Source organism: Garra rufa, chromosome 5 (genome assembly GCF_049309525.1).
Source record: "Garra rufa chromosome 5, GarRuf1.0, whole genome shotgun sequence".
In the NCBI taxonomy this organism is placed as follows: domain Eukaryota; kingdom Metazoa; phylum Chordata; class Actinopteri; order Cypriniformes; family Cyprinidae; genus Garra; species Garra rufa.
In genome coordinates, this window is record NC_133365.1 from 38,963,343 (window position 1) to 38,986,529 (window position 23,187).

The following is a 23,187-nucleotide window of genomic DNA, read 5'->3' on the forward strand; positions in this document are numbered from 1 at the left end:
CATATAAATGCTGGTAAATTCAGAAACCTGAAAGAAAAAACCTCTTCTCAGCTGTTTTCAACATAATAATAATAATAATAATAATAATAATAATAATAATAATAATAATAATAAATGCAAAATCAGCAAATCAGACGATGATTAGATGATTTCTGAAAGATCGTGTGACTGATGAAAGGAATAAATTACATTTTAAAAAATATTTAAATAGAAAACAGTTATTTTAAAATACATGTATAATCAGACTGTAAGGAATTGTTTTTCGTGCAGGATCTGGCAACACGTGTAATCGCTAGGGGGGCACTGACAGTGTGAATAGAATCCCTGGGAGACTCAAAAGTGCTTTGAGAGTGACAAAACTGTTTGGAAACGTCGTTCAGAAGGTATTTTCCATTTATTTATTGACATTATTTAGATGTAGGATCTTCGCGTTGTACAACCACACACTGTTTTACAGTCTTGTTTGCTAACGTTACAGTGATTGACAGTGTAACGTTATTTGATTACAAGTGCTTGTTTACAGCCGCGGCTTGTAAACAACAGAATTGTGATTACCTCAGACCCAGAGCCACATCCTTTTCTGCACCTCTTGATAAACTAATCAAATTCTCATTTCCAATGCTTTTCCATTCTGTGCAACACACTTAAAATGTATGTAAGTTTTAGCGTCACCTTCAACCTGCGTTAAGCGTTTGACTTTTCCTACTAGAGGGTCTCATGAAATACATCACAGGGTGTCAGATTGCAGTAAGAGGGATGACAGGCAGTGTCAGATGATTCCTGATTCAGGTTGCTGCAGACAGAATCCCTCCCTCTGCCATTTGGTAGAATTTGTTTGAAACAATGTTGCCATGTTTAAACATTTTGGAAAATGAAGTAATATTAGATAATATTACTTGAAATACAGTAGGCTACTTGATAAATACAATGGTAAGGGTGTCGACAGGCCATGAGAATGTGCTGTGAATATCCCCATAACATTTGTTTCTTTGACACATTTTGGAAAGTGAGCTGCTTAAGTTTTAACTCATATTTAGTAGAAGTAGGTATTATGTTACTATTTAATGTTATAATGAACTCTCTGAGGGATAATCATGTGGTCAAACCAAAAATTATTCAGACACCAGATCTTTTTTTTTTTTACTAGTGGGTGCAGGACACTATAGTTTATTTATGTAAGTGAGGATAGCAAAATAAAGTAAACTGTGACATATTATCTCAAAAAGTCTTCATATAGTGGACTACCAGTAAAACTGATAACACATTTGAGACCATTAAAAAACACTTTGACCTGACCGTGTTTTGCTTAAGAGCTTTTTCTCTAATTGCTAATGCAACCTTTTTTTACACCACAGATAATTGGTCAACAAAGTATTGATAGTTGTGTAAATATTGTCACACTAACAGTGATCTGAATTTTTGGTTGATTAATCCATTACATACCTTTCTATCAAAGTTATCTGACAAGATGAATTTGTTCTGACATAGTTTAACTCTGAGTTCTTGTCATATTTTATTACTGTTACAATTTTCTATGTGAGAAATGTTGAAGGTGCCTGAGTAAATCCTTCATCGGCATTGTTTAATTTAAGGACATTGTGAGTTATAAAGTAAGCATGTTGTAGATTTGTAATTTGTGTCAAATGTGTTCAATTCTATTTTCTCCTCACTTTAAGATATGGAAGAAAAAGAACAAGATGATATGTGCAGTATATATCCGGTAAGACATATTCAAGAACATTTTTAGTTTAGATTTTTTTTAATGTGTGTATGAGTGAGTAAATAAAGGCATGCTACTATTTACTATTAACCAGCTTTGCTACTGAAGTGATCTGTAGTACACTTTTTAACCACATCAGAGTGAAGTGGACTTTGTCCAAAAGCATCTGCCTTGTGTTAAAATTTACCAAAAATTTATATCACAGTATTTTTCAAAATTGTACGGTATCACGGTATATGACGGTATTTTTTTCCCCATGCATGACTAGGTGTTAACCACATTTCCTAATAAATTAGAGAATAATTACTGCAGTATATTGGCTTACATTGACCAGACTAGTATTAACCCAGGTATGATTGGTCTCACAAAATGCTGCTGTTCACAAAGAAGTTGCGTCAACATACGTGTTGCCAGTGCTTTGTACGCGTACACTCACCGGTATTAGGGTATATGAAAAATTAATATCATAAAAAAAAAAAAACACCGGTATTCGGTTTGAAAAGCCCTACCTTGTGTTTTAAACAATGAAACAATCATTGGCCAATACTGTGTTCAGAGGAACTCAACATTTCATAGATCAATTCCTGGTTTGAAGTATATGATTTTGTTGCGTTTTCTAGGCAGTACTGCCATCTGGGAGTGAGATCAAGGCTCGTGTGCAGCACTTCATAGAGGATCAGTTACAGAGCACCATGGTATTATGAGATTTCCACCTATGTTTTAGTGACTCGGTATTGTTTGTCTTGCAGTCAAAATTAAGGTCTTTATTGTTATTTCATAATACAGTGGACTGGTGTGCTGATTGGAGCTGCTGTTGCAGTTTCATTTGTCAGTATTGTTGCCTTTTTTCTGAACAGAAGATACAAGTCTGGTGAGTGTGAAATTGTTGATGATTTGATTAATGTTGCTTCTTTAATAGATGTGATAAGAATGTGAGATATATGTTCTCAAGTTTTGAGGTTTTGAGTTTTCATCAACTGTTTTTTTTTTTTTCAGGAGAAGAGCAAGCTGAAGGCCCTAAATACCGTTTCAGAAAAAGAGATAAAGTGATGTTTTATGGCAGGAAGATAATGAGAAAGGTACCAAAACATGTTACTTTGTTTCTTGTGTTACTTTCAACAAAACTATGGTTAATATGATGGTCATGGGATGATTTTAAAATTGCATTGTTGTTATTTGTGGCCATTTAGGTCCAGACCTTGTCCTCACCGGCCACCTCAGGTCCAGTATCTCAAAAGAGAACCAGAAAAAGAACAAAAGTTCTATCAATAGCTCGCAAGTATGTGAAGAGTCACAAACTAAGAAAAATCACACATTTGAAAGCAAACCCATTACCATCTAAACATCTTGTCTGTCTCTTAATCAGAATCCTGCGTATCCGAAGGGAGCCGCCAACACTTCAGCCGAAAGAGCCTCCACCTTCGCTCTTGGAAGCTGATCTTACTGAATTTGACATGCAGAACTCTCATCTGCCCTCTGAGGTCCTGTATATGCTGAAAAATGTGAGGTTGGTGACTTGTCCTATCATCATACCAGAATTATTCATTCTTTTTTTCCTAATGAACTTTGCACAGAATTTAAGCTCAAATGACCTGACAGTGTTCGGCAGCTAACGTGTTGTGATCTGTGTGTTTCTCAGAGTTCTGGGTCATTTTGAGAAGCCTCTGTTCCTGGAGCTGTGTCGACATATGGTGTTTGTGACGCTGCAGCAAGGGGAAGGATTATTCCGTCCAGGTGACACTGATGACAGCATATTTGTGGTGCAGGATGGCTGTCTTGATCTGTGTATCCATGAGAATGTAAGAGCCAAACAATATACTGTATCTGTTTTTAATCTATTGTACTGAAAATTGGTTTGTTTTCGGAAACCTGTTTCCGCCACTGACTGAAAAATAAAAAGGTTATTGCAACTTTTTATCTCACAATTCTGACTTTCTTTCTCAGAATTGCATGATACAAACTCACAATTCTGAATTATTATCTTCGAATTGTGAGTTATAAAGTCAGATCAGAAACGCCGTTCAGATCAGATCAGAATTTTTCTTAGAATTCTGAGAACATAATTTTTCCCCCTCAATTGTGAGTTTATATTATATACGCAGTTTTGAGAAAAAAAGTCACAATTATGAGTTTATATATCGCAGTCCTGACAAGTTTATATCATGCAATTCTTAGAAAAAAGTCTGAATTGCAAGTTTGTATCATGCAATTTTGAGAAAAAAAGTGAGAAGGTGAAAATTGTTACATATAAACTTACATATATAATTCCAACATTTTTTCTTAGAATTGCGAGTTTATATCATCTTGCAATTGTGACTTTTTTTTTCTCAGAATTTTCCCCCTTAAAAATGGACTTTATAACTCACAACTGTGAGTTGTGAGAAAAAAAGTCAGAATTGCGAGATGCATAATTGCAATTCTCACATTTTTCTCGTAGTTGTGAGTTTATATCACATAATTTTGAGTAAAAAAGTCCGAATTGTGAGTTTGTATCTCACAATTCTGATTTTATAACTCAGAATTACGAGTTTATATCATGCAAAGTCTGACTTTATAACTCGCTATTATCGCTCATAATTCTGAGAAAAAAAGTCAGAATTGCAAGCTTGTATCATGCAATTCTGAGAAAAAAAAAAAGTCAAAATAATGAGATAATTTTTTTTAATTCAGTGGTGGAAACAGGCTTCCATAGTTTTCTATCTATTATATAGATACATGACTAAGTGTATTTTGGTTTCTCTGGCTCAGGATGGGACTGAGGTTGTGGTGAAGCACGTTCTGCCTGGAGACAGTGTTCACAGTCTTCTCAGCATCCTTGATGTCATCACTGTAAAACCCATCTGGCCTAATTTTTGCCCACTCTGATATGCAAATGTCTGTAATCTGACCTGTTTTCATGCTCACAGAGATTTAAAATGTGTCTCATATTTAAACCTGTTATTCTACAGGGACATCCAGCTCCCTATAAAACTGTCTCAGCCAGGGCAGCAGCCCCAACTACTGTTCTACGGCTTCCTGCACAAGCTTTCCAGTCTGTTTTTGAGAAATACCCAGAGACCCTGGTCCGCGTTGTTCAGGTATAACCTAAAACCTAAATACACTAATGTCAAAAGGGTCCGGAAGGATTATTACAACCTTTTTGTCAAATTTTTTGTCATATTTTAATCCATTTTAAAATGTACTTTATTCATGTGATGGCAAAAACAAATTTTTCAGCAGAAACATGATTCCAAAATCTGTTTAATATGCTGATTTGGTGTTCAAGAAACATTTCTTATTATTAATAATGTTAAAAGCAGTTGTGCTGTGCAATATTTGTGTGAAAACCATAACATTTATTTCAGGATTCTTTGATGAATAGAAAGTTCAAAAGAACAAATATGAGACTCTTAGCTGTTGGAAATACCTGTTTTGATGGGATACAGCTATTTCGTTATTATTTTTTTTTTTCAGATCATCATGGTGCGTCTTCAGAGAGTTACCTTTCTTGCCCTTCACAACTACCTAGGCCTGACCACAGAGCTTTTTAATAAGGTTAGATGTTTATAAATTATGCTTTACTTCTGGAAAATATTTTATAGTATTACAGTGTTTATTGCAGTTCATATGTTAAATAGACCATTACTATCATATCATGTAGGAAAGTCAAGCTGTTCCACTGGTCTCAGTGGCCAATGTTGTAGGAGAAGCCAGTCTAGGCAAAGGACTACGCAGACACTCGCAAACAGTTGAAGACGTTTCTGAAAAAGTCCCACAGAGCTCAACAGACCATTATAGTGACACAAGTCAGATGTTCAGAGGTGAGGGTATGTTTGTGTATGTAGTTAAATACAAATATTTGCTAAGAATCATTTGCCGTGAGTCATTTACAAGTAAAAATGATCAAACAGAATTCAAATTTTAATAATTGTGTTCAAATATATCAAATACAGTGGTGGCCAAAATGATTAAAACACTAGTATTTTACCAGCTAAAATGGTTTTAAGTCAGTTAAGTCATCTTTTGCTGTAGTGTGTCAGTAGGAATTATCAGTTTATGTTTTCAAACATTCATTTTGCCATTAATTGTAATAATCTAGTGAGATTTTTGTTTGCACAAGAAGTCTGACAACAGCCAGTGCTCCACACAGAGATCTGATCTCATCATCCTGTCTGGAATGACGTGAAGAAACAGAACGAACTGAGACAGACTAAATCCAGAAGAGCTGTGGCAACATCTCCAAGATGCTTCCTACTGACACACTGCAGCAAAAGTTATTTAAAACCATTCTTAGCTGGTGAAAATACTAGTGTTCTAATAATTTTGGCCACCACTGTGTATCAACTATATGTATATATCACTGAGAATTATAAAACAGCCTTTAAGTCTTTCTTTTTTATTTTTTTATTTTTAAGATGGTGGCAGGCATCCTACCGAAAGTCCATCTGCTTCATTCAGGAAGTCTCGCTCACTGTCAACACCTTTTGACAGCACCCATGGTAGTGCTTCACTATTTACCTTTTACAAAATACAAAATACTGACTTGGACATTGTACATAATGCTTGAATACTTTCACAATGAACCGTTTTGAGTGTGGTAATGTATGCTTATCTTACAGCTGGGTCTGCTGACCACAATATGGCCTTTGACAGAGCAAGCATTACAAAAGAGCAAGCCCCTACAAGTCCTATTGTCATTCCTAAGGTACTTTGGTGCAATTTTATAACACAAATAAAAAAACCTTAACTGTTCTTTTTGCTCACATTTGTATATTTTGTATATCTCACGTGTGCCTTTGACTCTTGTCCAGTCTGTACGGAAGAAGTCGGTGACAATGCAACATTCTCCTTCAGCTGTGTTTCACTACTCAGACACTGGGGGGCACTACAGCCACATCCACCATTGTAAAGTTAATGCCGTTTTCCAAGCTGCCAAGAAGGACTTTCTTAAAATTATCCAGCTTCAGGTCAGGCCACATGAATTATATTGTTCTACTTATGTAAAAAAAGAAAAAAAGTTTAATATAATTATAATGTTTTATGAACCAAAAAAAAAATAACCTTTGTGCTCCAGGACCACAGTCTTCTAGAAGATAGGGTGACTCTGAGACAAGTTAAGGCAGGCTCTGTTGTTGCAAGCGAGGGAGACCAGGTAAAAAGTTACCCATCACTTTGACTCCCCTCAATTTTTCAGTAATACTGTAATTAGAAATGTATAAGTCACATGTGAATCAATTTCTACTTTGTGTCTGTGACAGGACGTGAGTGTGCAGTTTGTCATCTCAGGATCTCTCCATGTGTACCAGAGACTGATTGACAGAGAGGATGAAACGTGTCTTTTTGTGGCTCACCCTGGAGAGATGGTAGGCCACCTGGCCGTTCTCACAGGAGAGCCTCTTATCTTTTCTGTACGCGCCCACCGGGACTGCTGCTTCCTGTCTATCTCCAAAACACACTTCTATGAGTATGTGATGAGCACCAAATGTCACTTAAAGCAATTGAAATTTCGAACAAATGTACTTCAACCATTTCAGAACAGTGCTTAACATGTCAACTGTGTGTTTTGTTCACTAGGATAATGCGTGCCGAGCCACGAATGGTGTTAAGTGTAGCCCACACTGTGGTACGGAGGGTCTCCTCCTTTGTTCGACAGATTGACTTTGCCCTGGACTGGATGGCACTGGAGGCCGGACGGGCTGTCTATAGGTAAACACACTTTTCCCATATTATCTAAAATAACTCTGTCAGTTTCATATCTGTATGTCTGAGGTCGCTGCTCTGCTTTCTGATGTAATAACTTGAGGATACTTGTAATACATATTGCATACTTTACTTTTCTCTTTTGTCTTTTTCAGACAAGGTGATAAGTCAGACAGTACTTTCATTGTTCTGAGTGGCCGTCTGCGCTCTGTCATCATGAAGGATGATGGGAAAAAAGAGCTTGCTGGAGAGTATGGACGGGGAGACCTCATTGGTGTGGTAAGTGGATGTGTGTATGTATGTAAGTGTGTGTAAGTTTTGGATCAGTAAAACTTGTAATGTTTAAAAAAAATCATATTCTTATAAAGGCTGCATTTATTAAATCAAATCATGTCACATGATCCTTTAGAAATCATTCTAATATTCTGATTTATTATTAGAATGATCTGTGTTGGCAACAATTGTACTAGCAAATATTTTTTGGAAAATAATTTTCAGGATTCTTTGATGAATAATATGTTTGACCAATTTAACACATCCTTGCTAAATAAAAAATATTAATTTCTTTCAGAAAAAAAGAAAGAAAAAAAATGTACTGACCCCAAACTTATATTTATTTTTTCCAAAAATGCTGTTCTTTTTAACTTTTTATTTATTAAAGAATCCTGTTTAAAAAGTATCACAGGTTCCAAATAAAAATTAAGCAGCACAAATGATAATAAATCCGACATTGTCCAACAATGGTCCAACAGTCCAACATTGATAAGATGTCATCATATTAGAAGGATTTCTGAAGGATTGTGTGACGAGAGTAATGATGCTGAAAATTCAGCTTTGATCACAGGAATAATTTAGATTTTAATGTATTTTAAAATAAAATAAAAAATAACATTCCATTTTTTTCCTGTATTTTTTCAACAAATAAACACAGCCTACATGAGCAAAAGAAACTTCTTTAAAAAATCTTGCTGATCCCAAACTTTTGAACAGCAGTGTATATATGCTAGTGTATTTTCAAAAGTTACCAGGAAAACTAAATCATTTCAGATCTATTTGTGCAGTGTTTAACGAAAATGCTGCATTTTCCATCTTTTAAAAGTGTGTGTTTGATATTAGGTTGAAGCTTTGACTCATTTAAACAGAGTCACTACAGTCCACGCAGTCCGAGACTCTGAACTGGCCAAACTGCCTGAAGGAGCTCTTAACTCTATTAAGAGGAAATACCCACAGGTTAGACCACATTTAAAAAAAATCATTAACACATCTCTTGATGTTTTGTTTCATATATAATAACACGTATCACACTCTTTCATAGGTAGTGACTCGGCTGATTCATCTTCTTGGACAGAAAATCTTGGGCAACATGCAGCAAGTGAATGGTCCACTATCAGGTGTGTGTTTATGAAACATTTGTGTGTGTGTTTTGTATTTTCCCTAATTCACATTAATGATCTCAACAGTGCGCAGTCTGGGTTTTCACACCCCAAGCAGTAAGTGGGACGCAGGTAACCCAGCCGCAAATCTGTCTACGGTCACTATTCTGCCTGTGTCTGAGGAGGTGCCTTTGACTGCCTTCACACTGGAGCTGCAGCATGCTCTCAGTGGCATTGGTCAGCTATTGGTCTCTTTTCCTTCCTTAATTTGCTCAAAGGAAAGCTGATACTACATGTACTGTCTTAACTACTGTCTTTGTTTTAATTAGGCCCCACTTTGCTTCTAACCAGTGACATCATCAGACAGCGCCTAGGTGCTGCAGCCTTGGACAGGTGAGAGTTGCATACTTGTACACTGTGCACTAACAGTGTGTACCTCACTGGTAATGGGAAAAACATACTTATATATTATTTAATAGTATGCATAAAGACAGTAGGGCAAGATTTAGGGCACACAACCATATCATACATTTTCTTTTGCATCTGCATCTGAAAATTCTGTCATTAATTACTCACCCTCATGTCGTTCCAAACCTGCAAGACCTTCATTCATCTTTGGAACACTAAGATATTTTTTATTAAATCTGACCCTCCATAGACAGCAAGGGTCCTACCATACCATATTCAAGGCATAGCAACACAGTAAGAAACATGCTGCTGATGCAGAACATAAGCAGAGGAAAGCATGCGCATACATTGTGGTACTGTCCATAATGGCACCTAGGGTGACACAGAGGAGAAGAACTGTTCAATAAAGTCATTATTTTTATTTCTTTGCACACAAAAAGTATTCTCATAGCTTTGTAAAATTATGTTTGAACCACTGATGTCACATGGACTATTCTAATAATATCCTTACTATGTTTCTGGGCCTTGACAATGGTAGGACCCTTACTGTCTATGGAGGGTCAGAGAGCTCTCGGATTTCATCAAAAATATCTTAAATTGTGTTCCAAAAATTAACAAAGGTCCTACGGGTTTGTAACGACATGAAGGTAAGTAATTACTGGCAGAAATTTTATTTTTGGGTGAACCATCCCTGAAGCACTGAAGCAATTTTTGAATTCCTTATTATTTTTCTGTCAAGAGTCTAAAATGAACCACCACACTGTTCACAACATTGGTAAAAAAAAAAATACACACTTTGTAAATGCACTGACTGGAAATGATATATCATCAAGTCACCTTTGACATGCTATTGTCAGTGGACTCTGATTTGGGGTGCACCAATTCTAATCTCACATACCATTGAGGATGGGTAGTATGCAAACTGGAATGCATTGTATTTTTTTCGAATGAAATTAGTCAAACGTTTTATTTTTGTTTCCTCTGACGTACTGTTTATTTGATTTATTATTTCCTTTTCAGTGTTCATGAGTACCGTTTGTCAAGCTGGCTGGGTCAACAAGAGGACATCCACCGAATTGTTCTGTATCAGTCTGACAGTTCTCTGACTCCTTGGACTCAACGTTGCATCAGACAGGGGGACTGCATGATCATAGTGGGTCTGGGGGAACAGGAGCCCACTGTGGGAGAGGTGAATTGTTATTAAAAAGATTTTGCCTATAAAGAAGTAAATAGAGCCCATTTAAACTCACATAAGATGAAGACTCGGTTTTATCAATAGCCTAATAAAAATGGATTTATTTTACATGGAGGAGGATTGCCTCAGGGGCTGACATGTTGACTGATTATTGTAATTAATTTCTCATTTCTGCACACACATTTCTGTTTAACTATTTTGGCTCTGTTTGTGGTATCAGCTGGAGCGTATGCTAGAGAGCAGTGCTGTGAGAGCTCAAAAGCAGCTGGTTCTGTTGCACCGTGAGGACGGGCCTCCACCCAGAGGAACAGCAGAATGGCTCAACATGCGCAGCTGGATCTCGAGACATCTGCACCTGTCCTGCCCCCACAGGGTCTTCTCCAAGAGGAGTCTGCCTAAACTGGTACCTGTGTAACATTCTGTTGTTGCAAATGTGAATGCTGTTATCAAGCCTGAGTCAAATCCATCCATTTTCCAAATGACAAGTGCAATGCAGATTACTAAAACCAAAACTATAAAACAGTTGATCACTTAAAATAAAATAAAAATGAAAATTTTGTCATTAATTACTCACCCTCATGTTGTTCCAAACCTGTAAGACCTTCATTCATCTTCAGAACACAAATTAAGGTATTTTTGATGAAATCCGAGAGCTTTCTGACCCTGCATAGACAGCAACACAACTACCATGTTCTGTTCAAGGCCCAGAAAGGTAGTAAGGACATTGTTAAAATAGTCGTCTTTAGGCATCTTTAAAATAGTCCATGTGACATCAGTGGTTCAACCTTAATTTTAATAATTTTATTATAAGACAGTTCAAGCAAAGCTTTCGAATGGCTTCTGAAGGCTTTGAACATAGTGTATAGACTTCTATAGAGTTGTATAGACTATTATGACTAATTTATGATGCTTTTATGGTGCTTTTTTGGACAACACTTGGGCTTCATTACAGAAACGTTCTAACTCTCAGTCCTATCATATCTGTTTAGTAACCATGGTAATTTCACTGAAGAAACACAACTTTTCAATTCTCAAGTCAGGAATTAAGAATAAATAAGTTTCTGTAATGCAGCTGGACCCCATCCACTTACATTAAGTGAACATTCTTCAAAACTTTTTCTGTCTGATTTAATCTGTTCATTATCATCTCTTATCCGTGTAAACTCCCACTTTCCTCTCCTCCTGTCAGAGAGAGATGTATCAGCGGGTATTTGAGAAGCCTCCCGACCGGCACTCTGACTTCTCGCGTCTGGCTCGGATCCTGACAGGCAACGCTATCGCTCTGGTGCTGGGAGGAGGGGGAGCCAGGTATGAATTTGTCTTCCCCTTCATCACCAATAATTCTGTTCCTCCTCAATCCATGTGGCCTGCTGCCAACAAAATTTCTCACATACATAATCTAGTAAAAGCATGTTGATGTAAGTAGAACGTTGACTTCTTTAATTATCTGTAATCATCGGCAGTGTCTTGAACTATTTATCCTTTGCATTAAGTTGTGTAATGTTGTGCCCATCAACTAATCCTAATATAGTAATTTCTAACTCATTAGTGTTGGCGTTTACATTCTCAGCATGTCTGTGGTTTCTCTCAATGATAGCGACTCTTTGTCTACTCTCTGTCTCTGCCTGCTATCAGTCGTAATCAGCGACTTGTTAAAGGTGGGTCAAAACATGATATATAATGGGGGATAAAATGTCTAATCTACTTCACGTAGTGGTGATGTAATTTTTCAGTTGTGTGATTCTGTAACTGCAATTACAGTTGAAGTCAAAAGTTTACCTTGCAGAATCTGCTAAATGTTTATTATATTACCAAAATAAGAGGGATCATACAAAATGCATGCTATTTTTTATTTAGTACTGACCTGAATAAGATATTTCACATAAAAGATGTTAACATATAGTCCACATGAGAAAATAATAGTTGAATTTATAAAAAATTACCCTGTTCTCTGTTCTGTGTTTTTTGTTTTGTTTAGTGCCTGCTGTTCTTCAGAAAAATCCTTCAGGTCCCACAAATTCTTTGGTTTTTTAGCATGTTTGTGTATTTGAACCCTTTCCAACAATGACTGTATAATTTTGAGATCCATCTTTTCACACCAAAGACAACTGAGGGACTCATATGCAACTATTACAGAAGGTTTGAACTCTTGCTGATTCTTCAGAAGGAAACACAATGCATTAGGAGCAAAAGAGAAACTTGAAACTTGATCAGGGTAAATTTAACTGATTTTGTCTTCTGGGAAACATGTAAGTATCTTCTGTAACTTCTGAAAGACAGAACTAAATGAAAAAAAGAAAGATATTTAAGCAAAATAAGAAAAATGTACACATCTTTATTCTGTTCAAAAGTTTTCATACCTGGCTCTTACTGCATTGTGTTTCCTTCTGAAGCACCAGTGAGTGTATTAATCTTCTCTAATAGTTGTATATGATATGAGTCCCTCAGTTGTCCTGTCCTCAGTGTGAAAAGATAAATCTCAAAAGGGTTCAAATACACAAAAATGCTAAAATAAAAAAAAATAAAAAAAAAGATGTGTGGGACCTGAAGGATTTTTATGAAGGACAGCAGGCAGTTTAACTGTTCAGGACAAACAAGGGACTCATGAACAACTATCACTAAAACACACACACACACACACACACACACACACACACACACACACACACACACACACACACACAAACCTGTGGATCATTCAGGTAACATGCAGTATTAAGAATCAAGTCCGTGTAAACTTTTGAACAGGGCAATTTTTTATAAATTCAACTATTTCAACAAGACTATTTGTCTTGTGGACTATATGTAAAAGTATTTTATGTGAAATATCTTATTCAGGTCAGTACTAAATAAAAAATAATTTGGTATTACTTATTTTGGTAAAACAAAGAGAGATTCTGCAAGGTGTATGTAAACTTTTGACTTCAACTGTATATGAATAGCATGTTATATATAACTGTCTTTGTGATCAAATATGCTTGTCATCTAGATTTTTAAATCTTTTAATAGACTTTGCTTACATATGAAGTATGTTTAAAGGTGAAGTGCGTAAATTTTGTGACTTGCAGAAAAAAAAGAGAACAGAGGTTTTCCAAACCCTGCTGCTTTTGCTCTGCCTCTTGTCAGTCAAATAGGTAGCCCTGCCCCAAATTCATGTGACTGTCAAATAACACCAATGTTTTCAAAGCATCACTGGATCAATATTCACATTCTTTAAGGAAGTCAAACTACAAATGACTGAATGATACTCACTTTACCTTTAAAATGCTTTATAAAAATACTAATATCACAAAATTGACAATCAGTACTTTAAGCCAATGTGTGAATATGAAAACACACTATACCCACAGAGGGTGCTCTCAGGTGGGCATTATTCGAGCGCTGAGTGAGGCGGGGATCCCTGTGGATCTCATTGGTGGCACTTCCATTGGTTCCTTGATAGGAGCGCTATGTGCTGAAGAACGAAGTGTCAGTCGTATGACGGTTAGGGCACGCCAGTGGGCCATGGTGAGAACTCTAAGCACTGAACACTGTCATTCATGCAGTACATGTAGAATAATGAACTGAGTTTTCTTTTTGTGTGTGAACAACAGGATTTCGGATCCATATTTAAGAAGATTACAGACTTGACCTACCCAGTGACATCCATGTTTACTGGAGCATCATTTAACTCCAGCATTAGTGGAATCTTCAAGGACAAACAAATTGAGGTTTGGTTATTTGAGACTTGACACTGCACAATACAAACTTTTATAAACATAGTTATGTAAATCTAATTCTTGAGCATATGTCTGTTTTTTAATGGTAGGACCTTTGGATCCCATATTTCAATATCACCACAGACATCACTGCCTCCTCCATGAGAGTGCACACTGATGGTTACTTCTTTATCTCTAAAACTTATCATCTTCACCTCATCTTTTATGACAGATCTTAACATGTACACTCTGTTTTAGGCTCTCTGTGGAGGTATGTGCGTGCCAGTATGTCTCTCTCTGGATATCTTCCCCCTTTATGTGACCCTAAAGATGGACACTTGCTCATGGATGGAGGCTACATCAATAACTTACCTGGTTAAATGTCCTATTGTACTCTAGGGCTGTTACATTTACATATTTTACCTGCTTACATATACTTACCCGAAAGCAAAATAGACAATATAGCAAATTGAATCTGTTAACAATCACTTATATTGTCACCCAATGTAGAATGTCATATTGGCCAGCTCTAAATTGCTTATTGTAAAATGTTAGCTGATAAGGTATATTAAACTTTTTATTTCTGTAAAGCTGACACAGCTCGCTCAATGGGTGCCAAGTTGGTGATTGCCGTTGATGTTGGCAGTCAGGATGAGACCGATCTGACTAATTATGGAGACTCTTTATCTGGATGGTGGCTGCTTTGGAAACGCTTGAACCCTCTGACACAAAAAGTGAAGGTCAGAAGATCTAGAAGATTTGTGACCCTGGACCACAAAACCAGTCTTAAGTCGCTGGGGTATATTTGTAGCAATAGCCAAAAATACATTGCATGGGTCAAAATTTTTGATTTTTCTTTTATGACAAAAATCATTAAGAAATTAAGTAAAGTTCATGTTCCATGAAGATTTTTTATAAAATTCCTACTGTAAACATATCCAAATGTAATTTTTGATTTGTAATATGCATTGTTAAGAGCCTAATTTGGACAACTTTAAAGGTGATTTTCTCAGTCTTTTTGATTTTTTTGCATCCTCAGATTTCTGATTTCAAATAGATGTATCTCAGCCAAATATTGTCCTATCCTAACAAACTATACATCAATAGAAAGCTTATTATAAACTTTCATATGATGTATAAATCTCAGTTTTGTCAAATTTAACCTTATGACTGGTTTTGTGGTCCAGGGTCACATTTGTGATTGAATATAATGGATTTATAGAGTTATAGAGTTAATTTCTTGTTAAATGTGGTTATTGGGGGAACAATAACCCCCCTATATATATATATATAATGTTTTTTAAAGAAGTATCTTACAACATTTATTTGATCCAAAATACAGAAAAAAATAATATTGTACAATATTACAAATATGTGACCATGGACCACAAAACCAGTCATAAGGTAAAATTTTACAAAACTGAGATTTATACATCACGTGAAAGCTCAATAAATAAGCTTTCTATTGATGTATGGTTTGTTAGGATAGGACAATATTTGACCGAGATACATCTATTTGAAAATCTGGAATCTGAGGGTGCAAAAAAATCAAAATACTGAGAAAATCACCTTTAAAGTTGTCCAAATTAGGTTCTTAACAATGCATTTTACAAATCAAAAATTACATTTTGATATATTTACAGTAGGAATTTTACAAAAAATCTTCATGGACCCATGATATGTATTTTTGGCTATTGCTACAAATATACCTCAGCGACTTAAGACTGGTTTTGTGGTCCAGGGTCACATATATATATATATATATATATATATATATATATATATATATATATATATATTTATTTATTTCTGACACGCAAAGCTGAATTTTTAGCATCAGTTTCTTCAGTCTTACACACACACACATATATATATATATATATATATATATATATATATATATATACAAGTTAAATGTGTTTATTGAAAAAATATAATATATAAAATAATATATATAATGTACAGTATATATAATAATGTATATATATTTATATTATACAAATTTTGTATATTTTTTCATTTTTTAATGTTTTTTACAGAAGTATCTTACTACATTTATTTTATTAAAAAATACAGAAAAAAAACTGTAATATTGTAAAATATTAATACAGTTTAAAATAAGTTAAATATAATTTTTTTCTGTCGTGCAAAGCTGATTTTTAAGCATTAATTACATCAGTCTTCGGTGTTACATGATTATTTTAATATGCTGATTTATTATCAGAAAATAGTATTTTTTATAACCTGTGATACTTTTTCCAACTTCGTTAAAGAATAAAACATTAAAAAGAGCAGTGTTTATTCAAAATAGGAATCTTTTCTAATAATATAAGTCTCTACTATCACTTTTGATATAGTAATGTATATTAAAATGAATAAAAATGTAAATTTCTTTCAAAAAATTAAAAGAAAACTTTACTGACCCAAACTTGAATCGTAGTGTACTGTATATTGTTACAAAAGATTTCTATTTCAAATAAATGCTGTTGTTTTCGCATTACAGCAATAAATTATATTTTAAAGTATATTAAAATAGAAACCTGTTACTTTAAATTGCAATAATATTTCACAATATTACTGTTTTAAGTGCTTCCAATCATTACCTTGCTTTGATCATCCAATAATATTCATTTCTTTACATCTTTGTATCCTCTAGGTGTTGAACATGGCAGAGATTCAGACCCGTCTGGCTTATGTGTGTTCTGTGCGTCAGTTGGAGATGGTAAAAGACAGTGACTACTGCGAGTACCTGCGACCACCAATAGATCGCTATGGCACGCTGGACTTTGGCAAATTTGATGAGATTGCTGTAAGTGGGCTGTCAACATCTTATAGAAACTTGTTTCCTTGGCTTTGACTGTAGCAATCAATGACTTTTATCTGTTATTGCAGGACGTTGGCTACCAGCATGGGAAGACCGTGTTTGACGTGTGGTGCAGGAGCGGGGTGAGGGAGGCAATGCTCAAAGACCAACATCAAGAGGAATTCCACAAATCCAGGAGCACTAATGTAAGTGAAGTTCAAATGAGCTTAGCCTATTGCAGCGTCAGGCTGTTTCCTCACAAGCTAATTCTCTGACTATCTATCATCCAGGTGACCTGTCCCAATGCTTCTTTCACTGATCTGGCTGAAATAGTGTCCAGAATAGAGCCAGTGAAGCAGGCCTTGGTGGATGGTGAGAAATAGATTATCTTCACTCATGTTCCTTCTCAATGCCATTCTCTCATCTTTGTGTTGTTTCTTACATTCTCCCACACACAGAGGAGTCTGAGTACCAGACAGACTATGATGAAGATGCAGTGTTGTCAGACTTTGATCTGTCCAATCCAGACAGCGAACACAGTGAGCATTCTGAAGAAGAAGAGGAGACAGCAGACACAGCTGATACAGTAAGATAACTTGATGTGTTTTTTATGTTTGCACATGGTTAATCATAGTACTTATGATTTTCCTTATGAACTTCCAAACAGGATGATGAAATAGAGATAAGGACAAGGCGACATCGAGCACTCAACCACAACAGCCATCCTACCACCTGACCTCAAATACTTCTTTTCCAAGATGTTTTGATCCCTTTTTTTCTTTACAGTATTATGAGCCTTCCTAAAGTTTTTTTTAAAGGATTTTAACAAGTAACATTATCAGTATTGGGATTGACTTACTTGAATTTTTAGAAACTAACAGGTACTTAATAGAAAAAAGCAGGTATTGTGATACATCTACATTAGACCACAATCTCATTTGTGACCCTGGACCACAAAACCAGTCATAAGGGACAATTGTTTGAAATTGAGATATTAAGAAATCTGGAATATGAGGGTGCAAAAAATTGTAAATATTGAAAAAAAATCGCCTTTAAAGTTGTACAAATGAAGTTCTTAGCAATGCATATTACTAGTCAAAAACTTCATGGAACATGATCTTTACTAAACATCCTAATGATTTTTGGCATAAAAGAAAAATCAATAATTTTGACCCATACAATGTATTTTTAGCTATTGCTACAAACATACCTGTGCTACTTAAGACTGGTTTTGTGTTCCAGGGTCACATTTGTCATTCTTTGGGAAACTCTGAAACAAAATTTCCTTGCCTTTACTTTTAGTATTACACAAGGTCAGTAATATTTGAAACCCTTTATATTTTGCATATTTTGCATTTTCATGCAAGCTATCAATGCAACCTCAACACAGTTTACTGTAAAACGATAAGCTGTTTTGTGTCTATATTTCCTTGTTAGTGAAATTAACACGAGTCCAACTGGTTTATAACTAAATGAGAACGATGAACTAGTGAACATAACTGAGAGATTTCAGCATTTGTAGCAGTTTATATGTTGGTAAATCACTATATAAACAGATGTTTTATTTTGGATTATAGGTAAAGTTTTGATTGAAGCAACTGACAATGTTTTAGTGTGTTTTTTGGCCTATTAAAAGTTTAAGTTGTCTGGATTCCTGGTTGATCTAGTATCTCACATGATGAGGAATCATTTGCTGAAATAAGAGTTCATTGTACTATGAAAACATGTATAGATGCCTGAAATATCTGGATCTGTAGTGTCTTCCTCAAAAATGGAGAAGTCAAGGCAAAATCATTTTCAGGACCTTGGACAAGGCCTTATAGAACAAAATGTTTTCAATTGAGTGTTGGGGAATAATTTATAAAGAATTATTCTGCAACTAAAGAAAATTAAATACGGTTTGTTTTGATATCACTAAATCCATGATGATATCTCCACCTTAACCTAACTCCGGTCAAAGTTAAGATGCCAAGACCACCCTTCACAAGCGATGGTATTTCCTTGTGTACTGCTGAAGAAATGATGAAAAAGGTCAGTGTTTTCAACTTTTGTTCTGGTTGGCAGTCTGAGTGACTTGTACTTTATTGATCTGGCACTCTATGAGATCTCTGAAATGTGCTTCCTGCCAAGTGTTTGATTTGATGGATGAATGAGGGGATTGATATTGAGGTGTTTCTCCTTTGTGCCCTTTACAGTGATGTTCTGAATTCATTGACAGCCTGACAAGAACAAAAGTGCTGCAACCTGTGAGAAGAGAAGCTGAATAAAGATCAAACTCAATCAGGGTTTCAGCAATCTCTAATTGCAGGCAAGCTGTGTAGAGGTGTAGCGGTATTAAAGGCAAGTAAATATGTTGTTCATAAGCTGTTATTGCCTTTTGTTGGGGAAAACTGCATAAAAGTGTAGAAATTTAAAAATAGATGACCCTATTTTTTGAAGTTTTGTGGTGAGTAAGATTTTTAAAGGGCCCATTTTCAAGTTCATATGATTCTTTAGGGTCTTAATGAAAAGTCTCTAATATACTTAGTTTAAAAATTCTCAATAGTAGTGTAAAAAACACCCTTTTACCTTGTCAAAATCAGCTCTGCAAAATATCAGCTCATTTTAAAACATGGCCCCTTTAAATGCCACCAAGCTCTGCTCGCCTCGCCCCTCTCTGGGATTATGTTTAGTTTAGCTGCATTTAGCCGCGTTTATCGGCGAAAATTTGCAAAGCGGCATAAAAACCCTGGGTGCAGCTGCATCAGGAACAATTCGCACAAAGATGGATGCATATAGATCAGGATTGGCGCTTTCCATTTAAAAACGAAAGTAATGTTAAACCTCTGCGTCTTCAGCGGCTCAGATGTTGGTAGTAAATGACTACTGCTATGTTCATTGCAACATCCAACAACAGAACACTTCAATCGCTCAATTAGAGTCTTCCTCTGCACCTGAGTCACACAATGGCGATCATATTCGGACTGTTTGAGCTAGGTGAGGGCAGGGCTAAGGTAAGACGCTAATGTCAATCAAATGTTTCGTCACAACGACAAGAAGCTAAGAATGAACTGATTTTAAAAAGGGAATATTACTTTTAAAGATGAAAAAATACCACTGTGTGGATTTTTATCATTGTAGGGTGGTTGTGTACACAAAATACCAACACACATTAATGTTCAAACAACATGTAAAAGTTAGTTTTGCACCCGATGACCCCTTTAAAATATTTTTGAAAGAAGTCTCTAAATGCCAAGGCTGCATTTATTTGATGCAAAATGACAATTTAAAATAACTGTTTGCTATTTTAATGTGTTTTTTCATTTTCATTTCATTACTCCAGTCTTCAGTTTCACCTGATCCTTCAGAAATCCTTTTAACATGCTGATTTGCTGCTCAAGAAACGTGTCTTATTATTATCAATGTTGAAAACAGTTGTTCTGCTTAATATTTTTGTGGAAACCTCTAATTTTATCTGTTTGATGAATTTGAATTTTTTATTCTTTTGGATTCTTTGATGAGCAGACAGTTAAGAACATTTTGTAACTGACATTGTTGACCCATACTGCGTGATAGTAAATGGACATTTTGGAAAATAAAAGAGGAAGGAGGTTTCACCAAAACCTAAATGAATACCTCTCAACTTGTTAGTGAAAATGAAAGACCTGAAGGAATCACTGGAAACAATCAGTAAACCTCACACAGATTTCCGCCTGTGGCTCACCGCTCCACTCATTAAAGACTTTCTCATCAAGACTTTCACAACACAGTTAATTGCTTTAGACCTGCATGAAAGTGAAATTAAAGTGACATTCCACTGATTTAGATTTATTTAAGGGATTTGGGTTTTTACTTCTATATTATATACTGTAATGCCCATCTTCTCTCTGCCTCAAAGCTGTTAGAAAGTCTCCAGTTGGGCTAAAGCTGAGTATAAAGGAAACATGCTTTACGGTCTGTAATGATAAACTGATGTTCTTACCCAGCCTTCCGGAGTCTGCTTTATATGCTCTTGTAAAATTCAGTTCTGGGAGAGGAGCTAAAGACACACTAGTCTAGATGCAAGGTGGCCAGTCTGATCTGTTTACTTACTGTTACTGCAGAACATTGTCTACACATCGGCCCTTCTATAAGCCATTGTTCATTTAAAGGATTAGTTCACTTCCAGAAATTTTTTTTACAGATAATGTACTCACCCCATTGTCATCCAAGATGTTCATGCCTTTCTTTCTTCAGTTGAGAAGAAGTTATGTTTTTTGAGGAAGACATTTCAGGAATCTCCATATAGTAGACGTCAGTGGTACCCACCAAAATGCTGTTTAAATGCAGCTTCAAAGGGCTCTAAATGATCCCAGCCTAGGAATAAGGGTTTTATCTAGCAAAACGAAAAAAAAAAAAAAATTATATACTTTTGAACCTCAAATGCTGGTCTTGTTTAGCTCTACCATGTGTATGCGTACTCTGACTAATCCAGGTCAGTACTTCTGCAGTGATGAAGGACAATTGTATTTTTATTTTTTTTTTTGTAGAAAATTATTTTGGTAAATAAGACCCCTATTTCTCGGCTAGGATCGTTTAGAACCCTTTAAAGCTGCATTTAAACAGCATTTTGGACGTTTAAATTCATGGGCACCATTAATGTGCACTATAGGCAGGAAGGAACATCTTGGAAGACAACGGGGTGAGTATATATTATCTGTGAATTTTTGTTCTGGAAGTGAACTAACCCTTTAATACACTGCATATTTATCTGTAGCACAATGAAGTGTCGTCTTTCAATATCTGTATTTTCATCAGTGATCATTTTTGATTATTTTCAGTGAGGAATTCTCTGAGGTCTGCAGTTAATTTCACTTCTGTGAGGAAAAATGTGAGGATGGCCTTTTCACCACAAAACACATCACATCACACAGAAAGTTATAGTTAACAAATATTGTATGTACATGTACTTTTATTTTTCAGAACCAAGATTTTAGATTAAAATATATGTGACCGAAAATACATTGTATGGTTCAAAATTACAGATATTTCTTTTATCTCAAAAATCATTAGGATATTAAGTAAAGATTTTTAATTAGTAATATGCATTGGTAAGAACTTCATTTGGACAAATTTAATGTTGATTTTCTCAGTAAAGTCCAGACTTTCAAATAGTTGTATCAAATTGTTGGCCAAATATTATTCTATCCTAACAAACCATAGATCAACAGAAAGCTTATTTATTCAGCTTTCAAATGATGTATAAATCTCAATTTTAAAAAATTGACCCTTCTGACTGGTTTTGTTGCCCAGGGTCATGTATACAGTGAGGCCAAAATGATCAAGATCATTAGTCAATTGCATCAAATCTACAGTAATATATTTAGTTAAAAGTGAATTAATTTATTTACTTTCTTTACAATTTTACTTACTTGTTAATAACACTTTTTTAATTTGTATATATAAAGTGTATGATAATATATTATTCAATTTCTGATATATACACTACTGGACAAAAATGTTAAATAATTCAGATTTTTAACATGTGTTTGAAAGATACAGTGCCTTGCAAAATTATTCATACCCCTTCATTTTTTTCACATTTTGTTATGTTGCTGCCTTATGTTAAACTACTTTAAATTACTTTTTTTCCCCACATCAATCTACACTCCCTACTCCATAATGGCAAAGCAAAAAATAGGTTTTTAACATTTGTGCAAATTTTTTAAAAATAAAAAACTGAAAAGATCCTGTTGCATAAGTATTCATACCCTTTTCTGGGACACTCAAAATTTAGTTCAGGAGCATTCGTATTGCTTCTAGATGTTACTACACTTCCAGAAGAGTTAAACTGTGGCAAATTCATTTGAATGAGTATGATTTAGAAAGGCACACACATCTCAGAAAAGGTCTAACAGCTGAAAATGCATATCAGAGCAAAAGCCAGTGACAGACTTGCGTTAAGGCAATGATCTAGGGAAGAGTTCAGAAAAAAATCTGCTGCATTGAAGGTTCACTGAAGCATTATCCATAATGGAAGATGACTGGAACAACTAGGACTCTAGAAAATGTCTGCCAGCCCCCATCCAAGCTGACAGAGCTTGAGAGGTGAAAAGGTGAGTTAAAGAATGGCAGATAATTGCCAAATGCAGATGTGCAAAGCTTGTCACATCATACCCAAAAAGACTTGAGGCTGTAAAGGTGTTTCAACTATGTACTGAGTTAAGGGTATGAATACTTATGCAATGTACTTATTTCAGTGTTTTATTTTTAATAAATTTGTAAAATTTGCAAATCTGGTTTTTGCTTTGTCATTATTATGGTGTATGGAGTGTAAATTTTACCATAAAAAA

The 23,187-nt window shown here is 35.3% G+C and overlaps 1 protein-coding gene across 1 annotated transcript; it reads left to right on the forward strand.

The window, feature by feature from the left end:
* The first annotated feature begins 303 nt into the window (after nucleotides 1-303).
* Nucleotides 304-18,527, forward strand: pnpla7b (patatin-like phospholipase domain containing 7b). Its single transcript, XM_073839528.1, has 36 exons — nucleotides 304-383; nucleotides 1,677-1,720; nucleotides 2,341-2,415; nucleotides 2,507-2,591; nucleotides 2,717-2,799; nucleotides 2,911-2,999; nucleotides 3,087-3,227; nucleotides 3,360-3,519; nucleotides 4,469-4,549; nucleotides 4,669-4,797; nucleotides 5,174-5,254; nucleotides 5,361-5,520; nucleotides 6,115-6,198; nucleotides 6,319-6,404; nucleotides 6,511-6,666; nucleotides 6,774-6,851; nucleotides 6,958-7,163; nucleotides 7,274-7,405; nucleotides 7,555-7,678; nucleotides 8,516-8,629; nucleotides 8,715-8,790; nucleotides 8,860-9,009; nucleotides 9,102-9,165; nucleotides 10,201-10,369; nucleotides 10,596-10,778; nucleotides 11,565-11,683; nucleotides 13,726-13,882; nucleotides 13,969-14,085; nucleotides 14,184-14,253; nucleotides 14,332-14,448; nucleotides 14,665-14,813; nucleotides 16,730-16,882; nucleotides 16,966-17,082; nucleotides 17,167-17,248; nucleotides 17,335-17,462; nucleotides 17,544-18,527. The coding sequence occupies exons 2-36, from the start codon at nucleotides 1,679-1,681 to the stop codon at nucleotides 17,610-17,612; spliced, it is 4,026 nt and encodes a 1,341-aa protein (XP_073695629.1). The 5' UTR covers nucleotides 304-383; nucleotides 1,677-1,678; the 3' UTR covers nucleotides 17,613-18,527.
* Nucleotides 18,528-23,187: the final 4,660 nt, after the last annotated feature.

What these genes read in the sequence shown, in the direction of transcription:
- pnpla7b (XM_073839528.1), top strand. Translation starts at nt 1,679, where the DNA reads ATGGAAGAAAAAGAACAAGATGATATGTGCAGTATATATCCG. An exon ending in TCCAAAACACACTTCTATGA is followed by an intron (nt 7,164 to 7,273) that starts GTATGTGATGAG and finishes TTTGTTCACTAG; the next exon opens with GATAATGCGTGCCGAGCCAC. An exon ending in GAAGCAGGCCTTGGTGGATG is followed by an intron (nt 17,249 to 17,334) that starts GTGAGAAATAGA and finishes TCCCACACACAG; the next exon opens with AGGAGTCTGAGTACCAGACA.